Raw genomic sequence first — 11,185 nt, 5'->3', positions numbered from 1 at the left:
TCCTCACTCTACTTTGATCAACTTTTTTGATGACTGATTAGACCATTCTCTTGTCACAGGTCGATTTTTTCATTACATCAAAAAGGTCTGGATTTCCTCATGATACTACACACACACAAAAGGAGGAATAAGTGATAATGACAGTGAAGGAAAGATTGGTAAAAAAAAATCACAAGAAACAAAGAAAAACGATTATCATCATGATGATCCTTGTATTCTAAAGCAGTGCTTCTCAAACTATCTGATGTGGCGGACCGGCTGGTTTTTTTCCAATGTGTCAAGGACCGGTACCATTTTTGTGCCATATTATTATTTGCTTACGATCTGAGAAAATATTATTTGAACATTTGTAGTAATATTAATTTATACCGGAAAAATATAATGAATATGATAAAAGTTGACAATTTTTTATTTTTTTTTATTTTTTTTGTAAACAAGTAATACAATATTACAATATAAATAAAAAATATTAAAAAATCAAACTAGCAAAGCCTTCTAACAAAGATATTATAAACATATGTATATACAGTATAAGTAATAAAATGAAAAATTATAATGAATAAAGTAGGTTAAAAAAAATTTAATATTTTAGTTATTTTAAACCCCAGTGCATAAAGACGTTAAAACAAAGATTGAAAGGAATAGGCAACATTAAATTGAAGACATAACAATTTTGAAAATATGTTGTAATACAAAAATATGAAATTGATGGTTATTTTATTAACACAATAATAGGCATGTTAAAACCTTAACCTTTACTAATTTGAAAGGTGAGCTGCTTCTTCTTTGTCAGCTTATCCAATCGTGGTTCAATTGAGGACAGTGCCACGCGAAATGGAGAATGAATATCCATACTATTCCTGTACTTTGTCTTAATGACACTCATGGTTGAGAAGCCAGTCTCGCAGAGGTATGTTGAAGGAAATGGGAGAAGAGTTTTCAGAGCAATTTCAGTAAGCTCAGGATATTCTGCTTTCACTTTTATTCAAAAGGAACCAAGTGATGTTGTAGTTTCGAAACTCATCTTCAATCCTTCGTCAGCAGTCAGCTCCAACAGTTTATCCTCCATAGTGACACTAAAGTCATCTCTCAATGGCATAAATGGATTTCGGATCCATCCATTCCCTTTCCGTGGATCTTCTGCTGGAAAGTAATGCTGAAAACGTTCTGCCAAATTCGTCAAGTGTTCTCTGATGACAATTTGTAAAGATGTAACATTAAGGTCTTTGCCTGCATCGGCGATCACTGCCGCTAATTGGCGAAACATACCATAACAATCTCTTGACACTCGACTCTTCCATGCTTCTAGCTTTCGTTTTGTCTGTCTATCTTGTCTGCCATTGTAAAACACGAAGCCATACTTCCCTGCATGGAGGTGTTGAGATCATTAAAGATGGAAAAGATATCAGCCAAATAAGCCAGCTTGGCAAGCCAATCCACATCTCGGAACAATTGTGACCAATTTGGTTTTTTGTCCTGAAGAAACTTGGCAAGCTCGTTTCGTAGCTCAAATACTCTTGACAGGACCAACGTACATCGGCATGCAATAGGAGCTGTTTATGATCAGCTCCCATATCATCACATAATGCATTGAATAGTCTCGAATTCAAAGCATTTGCCTTTACATGGTTCACAATTTTTACAGCCTCGATGAGCACACTGTTTAGCTCTGTTGACTTTTTTTGTTGTTGCAAGACTTTCTCGGTGAAGGAAACAGTGGTCGACTTGCATTCTGGGGCAAGCACCTTGATCTGGGTAACCACTCCCGAATGCCGTCCTATCTTTGCGGCAGCGCCATCAGAACATACGCCTACACAAAACTTGAAACCCAACCCACATTTGTTAACGATGTAGTCACAGTCTTGAACACTTCAGAACTAGTTGTTTTTGTTGGGAGTGAAGCAGAGAAAAAAATCTTCCTTCAAATTACCCTCATGTTCAAAGCGTACATACACCAGCAGAATTGCCATATTAGCAATGTCTGTACATTCATCAAGCTGCAAAGAAAAGTACTTTGCTAATTTAATCTGTCCTGTGAGCTGATATTCCATATCGTGAGCCAGATCGTGAATTCGTCGAGCTATAGTGTCATTTGAAAGTGGCACCCGAGCCACTTTCCTTGTTGCCGGCTCGCCCAGCATTTCCATGCAGACATCTTTAACACAGCCTATCACTAGCGTCTCACCGATTGTGTATGGCATTTTAGCCTTAGCAACTCGAAGTGCTACTTTATAAGAAGCCAGCAAAGCACAAGTACTTATGTGTGACACTTCAAAGATCTGTTCCTGACGGCATTTTAAATCAACATGCTTTCTTTCAAAGAACTCTTTCGACTTTGCTGTAAACCTTTTAGCAAATTAATTACCTAGGTCTAACTGAATAAAATGTGTATTATTATTAGACTGGGGAACAGCAACCACGAGTTTGCCAGGTCAGGGCAGCCCATAATCCCCACTTGACAGGCTGTGAGTGCTTACCTCAGCCTAGCCTGACCTGAGGACTTCGTGTCAGGAATTTGAGGATAATACCTCACCTCATTGAGGTCAGGTATTATCAAGTCCCGCCGTCTGCCCCCTCAGATTCACTACCCACCACTCACTCGCTCTACCACCTCCGCCCATTGATGAGTACCCATACAAACTTGGTAGTTGTATATGCATGCATTATTTTCTATAGAAATGGTAATGATTTTCTGTATAAGTAATGTATTTCATGGGGAAAAGGGAGGCTCAGGAACGTAACTCCCATATTTTATCCACTTCTTATGGGGAAAATTTATCCACTTAACGTGTGTTGTACAACGTCGCGTTTTCAGGAACATAACCCTGACATTAAGCGAGAACTTACTGTATTGTATTCTAATACCGGTAGTAATATTTAATCACATACTAATGTAGTTTAGTCTAATAAACTTTTCACTATATACCAGTAGTGTGTGTGTGGGTATATATATATATATATATATATATATATATATATATATATATATATATATATATATATATATATATATATATATATATATATATATATATATATATATATATATATATATATATATATATATATATATATATATATATTATATATATATATATATATATATATATATATATATATATATATATATATATATATATATATATATATATATATATATATATATATATATATATACAGTATACGGTATATACACGTGCTCCTCTGCCACTTACGAATGAGTTACGTTCCTGAGGCTGTACACAGGATCCCACCCTCACCCCTGGATTGGATTGTACTACAGGGGCTTTTCTTTTTAAATCAAAGGCAAACAGCTGCCCAGCCGGCCAGCCCCAGTGCAATGTTGGTGTACTGGTGTCTTCACTTACTTTTACTTTTATTCTCTTTACCACTCATCGGCTCGTTAGCCACTTGGGCGATCGGTCACGTCTCTGTTATGCACTGTTGGCAAGTACTGGGCATGCACTGGCTTCTGAGATGTATCTGAACCTGCTCCAGTGCTTATCAAGTCTGGTTTTGAAAGAGCTCACACTCAGCGCCGTCAAAACACTCCCTAGCAGATCGTTCCAAGAGTTCACAACTCTCACTCCGAAAAAGTTACCCCTCACAGTTTTCTGGGCTTGCAGCTTCAACTTTGAGCTGTGACCCTTCGTGGGGCAAGCATCTGCCAACTCCAGGTAAGGGCAATCGACCGAGTAGTTCCCTTTGAGATGCTTATACACCTCAATTAGGTCTCCCCGGGCTGAAGAATTTTTTCAATAAACCGTTAATTATTATTATTATTATTATTATTATTACTGACCTTTGGAATAAGTTTTTGTATGCAAAAAAAATAAATAAATAAAATAAAATAAATAATAATACTGTAATGATAATATAATATTAATAAAAATAATAATAATAATAATACAGGTTGACAACCCTTTATCCGAAAGTTTTTTTGTGGGACTTTTTTTTTTTTTTTTTAACAGGATTAGCCCACCTGGCATAGATCATCGACCCACATCAGGCCTGGGGAGCGAAAATGTAATAGTAATAATAATTGTAATAGTAATAATAATTATTCATAGTGAATAAAAATTTTAATAAAAATATACCAAAATAAAATAATATGATAACATTAATAAATAATAATAATATATAATAATAAAATTAATAAAAATAACAATAATACAGGAGTACTGTAATAATAAAATAATAATAATAATAAAGAAATACAAGAATGAAAAAAAGATCAAAAGTGAGAAACACGACCTAGACCTATGAATTATTATTATAATTTTTATTATATTCCCCCAGGCCCTGATGTGGGTCAGTGATCTATGCCCGGTGGGCTAATACACGTTAAAAAAAAAAAAAACTAACCATTCTGAAAACCGAAAAATTCCGAAATCCGAAATTCCTCTGGCCCCAAGGATTTCGGATAAGGGATTGTCAACCTGTAATAAAAAACAACAAACTTAAAAGAAAATGCTGGAAACTTACAATTCTGCAACCCCACACAAAATAATGACTTTAAACTATTTATGTACCAAATACAGTAAGTAAATAAACTTGATAACCATCCCAATTAACAATAAAGGAAAAGGTTTATTTTCTGCTACTACTATTACAACATCATAGAAGCAGTGACTGTTTTTAAACATTTGGCCTCAAAGGTTAGATTTCATAAGAGGACGGAGGTACTTGTAATATGCATCAGGTACATCTGTTTTATTCAAAGGACTCTTGAGGGCTTCATCAAACAGTCTGAAAAAGATCACGACAAAGAATTTCATATTAAAATATTAGACTCGTGCTGTAATGATAAAGTTAACTGAACTAAGATAAGAAATTTTAATTTTCTTCCTGTTCTGGGGCAATAAGGCATGACGAATTCTCATTCTGAAGTGTATATGATCTAGCTAATAAACATGACACCCTGCTTGAAGTGTGTAACCTAAGGGAGTGTTGCGGTGCTGGTAACATAACAATATTGTACTATATGATATCAAGAAGCAACGTGAAAAGTTCTTAGAGTTTTACACTGGGAATGGTTCAAAAGAGCATACTAACACAACAAACTCACTCTCTTCTCACTCCTCTCTTACCATCTCTATTGAAAGAGAGAAAGGAAGAGAAAGGAAGGTCTCCTCTCTTCTCTTTCTCATTTTTGGAAAAAGAAGCACAAAAGCCACTCACCAAAGACGAGGGAACCACAGATATTCAAGCCAGATGATAAAATGCTGTTATGTAGTTAAAAATACACACACTCTAGTTTGAAATTACCTCTGATAAACATTTCCATCCCAAGACCCCAAAGTGGAGTTGAGAAGTGCATCAGGCATATCAAAGGCATCCACAAGGGACACTGCCCGGGGTCGCAACACTGCCAGCAGCTCACACATTTCCTTTTCCAAAAAAGCAAGGTTCTTTGACGTCAGTGCTCCATACTGTAACAAAATATTTACTAACATCATATTTTGACTTTAACAAGAAAGCCTAAATCATCCTGTCCAATGGCATAATACTAAGGAATTTCTAAATACCTGTACAGGCATACCAGTAAATGACAACTGTACTACATCCCTCATCATCATCATCAGGGGTGCCTCCAGTTTTAAAAATTATACTCACAGAAGTGGTCAGCAGTATAAACAAAAATATTTATTACCCTGGACATATAGTACTTGAGAGAGCACCACATGACCTAAAGTGTGTCTGCAGGCAGTGAATGCTCCTCATGCCAGGGACTTTCTTCTGGTCATCCCAAATTCCTCTTAGGCATCAGCCTCGATCTCAAGATTCTCCATGTTGGAACAGCCCTTCATCCTGCAGCCTCTATCCACACTGTTCACAAGTGTATCTACAACAGCAAATGGGCAGACCAACAAGGCAGCCATGCCCTCATATGTGGAAAATCTGGGATTGGTATGTGAGGCAAGACATAGTAAGTAATGGCATCAAGAAAAGTCTAACAACCACAGGCTACCTACATCCATGTTAATATATTCTACAGACTCCCCTATGTCTGATGGTGTAAAAAAAAAAATTGTAAGGTTGAACTAATGCATAAAATAAATATAAAACTGTTCCCGCTCATGCTGAATGGATGGGAGAAGGTAGGGACAGGATGGGGGTAATAAAGTTCAGGGGGTCAGGACAGGCAACGTGTTAAAGAACCGATATTTTTTGCAAACTGTCCTCTCTTTTTTTTTCTTTGTCACAACTTTCTCCTTTTTGCACATCTTTGCAGCTCTTCACTACCTTTCAACATTGAATGAGCTTCAGCATTCAATCGAGTTGTGTCTGCTCCCTTTGCTTTAGCTGTAAATTCTTTTTCTGAATCACTACTTTCAAGTTCATTCTAGATGCTTCATGTTTCAAACTTTCACTTTTCACTGCCTGAGGACCTATGTAAATGCCAAAACAATGAAGCACGGTAAACCCCACAAGAATGTGCCTAATAGAAATTTTGCCCAAGAGAAACTGGTTTACAGAGGTTCTATATTATAATAACCTCCCAAAAAATTATGGGGTTTATGAGAGTCCTTTATACAACATAAGGAGTCCTTGTGGATATTGACAGAGATTATTTTTCAGTTGATGGATTATCTTCGGCTGTGAATTCAACATCATTTTGCCTGGCAGTGAGCAGGGCCACCATTAAATCAATATCTGTTTCAGTTCATCAGAAATTGATTTTGAAAATGAAGAGATGTGAACCAGTAAAATACAGTATACAGTACAGTTATGCTGATATAACCTGATTCGAATGCTATCTCTAATTTCTCTTAAGAAAATGATTTATTTGCCATATTGCATTTTTTTTTGCCCATTTGATCTTTTTTAGGGGAAATTTTGGTTAAACTGAAGGTAAATTACCTATTACCTGTACCCTCTTACATTTTTAACCCTAATGTACACATCCATGAACTTGATCTTACTAACCCTGAGAAATTCTCCTTGTTTGAGGTTGATGTAGTAGATAAGATATAGGCGACACAAGCTCTGCAGGACACTCCGCACACCCTCACTTGCATCCAGTGACTCTACACTCTCCACAAACGTCTTACAAATGAAGTAACGTATGTGAGCCTGTAAATAGGATAAATTCATATACATTAGTAATTCTAATTCACACTTTTACTTCACAGTAGATACCGGTAATAAGCCTCATTTTGAAATATTTACAAAGGAATTTACTGATGGTTCAGCTTTACCTAGAGAATATGCATTCATCTAATCTGGTCTTATATTGTATCTATATACAAATACCTGTATGCATAAAAAGAGCTGCATACAGTATACAATACAGATTTGGGAAGGATCCAAGTCCTACAGCAGGACAAGCTTTCTTTACATTTTGATGCTCTAAAGTAAATTGATTAATTTTCAGTGAGACACATACAGTAGAACTAGAAAGGTGAACCTGCATCAATAAGAGATCTTTCAGATCACAGTACTATTGGATTAAAATTTTTATTGAAGCTCACTTGTTCTTTTTATATTGTACAGTACAGTAGTGGGCCAAGGCACATGGCATTAACATTACAACAAATGATGTTGGTACTGGGTCACAAATGGAGTAATTCATGATACTTAAGATTCACACCAGGAAAAAACTCTGACACTTGGTCCTAACCTTGGCCATTATCCAAAATAATAAAAATATTTTATGGAAATTTAAAACTTGTACCTGTTGTAACAAGAAGAAAAATCACTGGAATGATGTCTGTAGATATCAACAATGGAAACCAGAATTTTTATTGTTTTCCTACAAAGATGATTGATTAAAATTATCATCCAGTGGGAACAAATATACCCTGTATGCACAAACAGACCTCAACTAGTCATAATACGGTTTCATATAAGTAGGACTTCAGCATACAGGACTACTGTAACTATATACAGTACAGTACATCAATATACAGTACATTATAGTAATCAAGAAATAAAATGTTCTGATTATACCTGAGCACACTTGACTAGTAGAACAGAACAATTATTCCAGGCATAATGGTATTCTTGTCCCATGTCACACAGGTTCTGAAGCCTTGCTTCTGCTTCTACCACAAGGGCTGATGCTGAACACATGAAGGCATTGACCAGAGCTGAATAGAGAAAAATAATAAGAATGAAAACATCCAAACATGATATCATCCATTCATACATATTAACAGTAACAAGGTTCCTAGAAATTCTATTGAAAATTTATTAGGAATATATAACATTAAAAAAAAACTGGTGAACTGACTAACTCTTCTTTGAGTAAATCTTTCTGGTCCTTAACCAAAAACATCTGTAATAACTTCTGCAGTCCCTCATTTCTGACCTGATAACTCTATAGCCAACAATTCCTCTGATAAAGCCAGTCTCTTTGGCACTTATTTTCCTCTAACTCCAACACAGACGATTCCAACCTAACCCCTCCTACTGAAACTATGCACTTCCCAGAATCCCCAATCATAGGGTTGCTGGTGTGTTATCCAATCTGGATGTGAGTGTAATCACTCATAGGAGTGATTTTGGCCTATGCAGGACAATAAGACCCTTGTCGTTGATGCGATGAGCATAATTCGGTCAAAACCTGTTAAAGAACAATTCACATACAACAAATGCTGGTATATCAGGACACACAGTTTGAATAGTACGATCAAAATACAGTACATAACCTATTAACATCTTAAATATAACTCACATGTTACAAATGCTGATACATCAGGACAGTTTGTATAATATGATCAATATACAGTACATAAATACACTTATTATTAAAGTTATTCAGAGTTCATAGAGGATTTAATAGTTCACAATCACACTCACAGTAATATCTTCTGGGAAACTGTTGTGGGCGAGAATCAAGATGTTGCCTTTACAGTAGACAGCGGTAGACTGGTGTCACAGCTGCAACCAATGTGGCGCGGCGCCCATTTAAACATCTCGGCAAAATTCGTCGTCAACACTCTGTCTCTTCTCTCATCCTCTCTCTCGTCTAGTTTATCTTACTGTGGCTATCCCTCTCTTTCTTTCTCTCTCTCTCTCACCGTTTACCTTACTGTGGTGGTAACAGTAAGGCGCATGAACCATCAAAATACCCCCCTCATGTTTTGAGAGTGTGTGCTGAAGTTCTGGCCTCCATGCTTGCTAGCCTCTTTCACCTTTGCCTCAAAACCCAAACGTTTCCATCTTCTTGGAAGCATGCTTTGGTTCAGTATATCCCAAAAATGGTGACCATTCTAATCCCTCTATCGCCCCAATGCCCTCACTTCGTCCTACTCTAAGATTTTCAAAGCTATCTTAAACTCTCGTTTTTATTGTCACCTTGAACACCTTTCTCTTTTGTCAGATCACCAGTATGGTTTCTGCCAGGCGAGATCTATTGGTGATCTACTCACCTACTGCACTCATTTTTGGTCATCATCTCTTAGGGATTATGGGCAAACCTTTGTCATGGCCTTCGACATCTCCAAAGCAATTGACAAGGTATGGCACAAGTCTTAGCTTTCTCAACTTCTTTCTTATGGTTTCTCTCCTCCACTCTGTTCTCTCATTTCTAGCTTCCTTGAGAACTGATCTATGGCAGTTGTTGTTGAAGGTTTGATCTCTTGCTCTTTCTCTACCAATAGTGGTGTTCCACAGGGTTCTGTTCTTTCACCTACTCTCTTCCTTCTTTTTATCAATGATTTACTTCACAATACTATACTACTAATTCTATCCATTCTTACACTTATGATTCTAATCTTCACTCTTCTTTTAAGTTTCCCTTCCACCCTAACTCTCAAACTAGATCTGTTACTAGAGCCAATATCGTTCCACCTATCAATGCGGATCTGTGCGGCATCTCTGAATGGGGAGATAGAATTTTTTTTTAACTTCAATAGTAAGAAAACACAGTAAAATAATTTCCAATTACACTTTCCAAAATAGAAGATCTCCCACCAATCACATTTCAGGCTGTAATCCAGTGACGGATTTAGACCTGTGGAGGCCCATGGGCAGCCTTTGTGGAGGCCCCCCGCATTATAACTACCCAAGAGAGTGGGGTGGCGAGTGAAGTGAGCCTAAACATCTGGGAGTTCCGGGGGGCGCTGTAAGCCCCCCTGGAAAATTTTGAAATTTGAACACTTCTTTCGAAAATTTTGAAGCCATATGCTGTTATACTGAGGAAATTAGAACATTGAGAAATTTTTAATTAACTGTATATTTATTGATAGTGTACAAATTCCCAACACACACACACACACGCAAAAGTGAGACATGACTGGAGTCATTCATGTGGTTTCAAGTCGACCAGCCCTGATATGTGGAGGCCCCCAGATTGTGGAGGCCTCTGGGCAGCTGCCCACTTTGCCCACTCCTGAATCCGGCCCTGATGCAATCATTTTGCCAAATTCTAAAAAAAATATGCTCGGCCTCACAATTTCCTCTAAAGTGTCATGGAAGCCACACATCATCAACATTGCTAAAGCTGCCTCCCGAAAGCTGGGAATGCTGCACAGATGCCGTAGCTACTTCACTCCAGAGCAGTTGCTTCAAGTACATAAGGGATTCATTCGTTCTAACTTGGAGTACTGCTCTCATATCTGGGGTGGCTCTTCTTCTGTCCAACTGTTAGATGGGGTGGAATCAAAGGCAATTCGTCTTATTAACTCTCCTTCTTTAGTTGACAATCTTTCTTCGCTATGTCTGTGCCGCAATGTTGCTTCACTCTCTCTCTTTTACAGGTACTTTAACTGGCAATGTTCGGTGGATTTGACATCCTGTGTACCGCTGCCAAGGCCGTGGGCTCGTAACACACGTCTTGCCCGCGATGCCCACCATTTCTCTGTAGATGTCGGTCACACTAGAATAGCCCGTTATAGTACATCCTTCTTTCCTCACACAGCCAAACTGTGGAATGCTCTGCCTTCTTCTGTGTTTCCACACTCATACAATCTGTCTCACTTTATAAAGCTGGTTTTCCGGCCTCTTCGTGGTATTGATTAATACAGCATAACCTTTTCCTATTCTATTTTTAATTTATTTTTATTCTTTTTTTTTTGTCCCCCAGGCCCCGATGTGGGTCGATGACCTGTGCTCAGGAGGGGTAATCCCCGTAAAAAAAGAAAATGTGCAATAAATGGTTCTACTGCTTGCTGTTTTTTACTGACTGGACTCAATGGAAAGCATGTAATAAACTTGTGATATTATGGTTATATCAATA

The 11,185-nt window shown here is 37.4% G+C and overlaps 1 protein-coding gene and 1 pseudogene across 2 annotated transcripts in view; both read right to left on the bottom strand.

The window, feature by feature from the left end:
* Positions 1 to 452: 452 nt before the first annotated feature.
* LOC121868798 lies at positions 453 to 2,357 on the bottom strand (annotated as a pseudogene).
* A 2,213-nt stretch (positions 2,358 to 4,570) lies between these two features.
* LOC121868797 (peroxisomal acyl-coenzyme A oxidase 1-like) overlaps positions 4,571 to 11,185 on the bottom strand; it is a 42,078-nt gene continuing 35,463 nt past the window's right edge. For both annotated transcript variants that reach the window (XM_042369734.1, XM_042369735.1), the window contains 4 exons: positions 7,954 to 8,093; positions 6,931 to 7,077; positions 5,269 to 5,432; positions 4,571 to 4,749 (listed from right to left, as the gene is read on the bottom strand). In XM_042369734.1, the coding sequence (XP_042225668.1) occupies positions 4,653 to 4,749; positions 5,269 to 5,432; positions 6,931 to 7,077; positions 7,954 to 8,093 (548 nt within the window). In that variant the 3' untranslated portion in view covers positions 4,571 to 4,652. The remainder of the gene's footprint in view (positions 4,750 to 5,268; positions 5,433 to 6,930; positions 7,078 to 7,953; positions 8,094 to 11,185) is intronic.

Source organism: Homarus americanus, unplaced genomic scaffold, assembly GCF_018991925.1.
Source record: "Homarus americanus isolate GMGI-L3 unplaced genomic scaffold, GMGI_Hamer_2.0 scaffold30535, whole genome shotgun sequence".
In the NCBI taxonomy this organism is placed as follows: domain Eukaryota; kingdom Metazoa; phylum Arthropoda; class Malacostraca; order Decapoda; family Nephropidae; genus Homarus; species Homarus americanus.
Note: the sequence above shows the minus strand (reverse complement) of the source record. Positions and strands in the feature narration are given on the sequence as shown.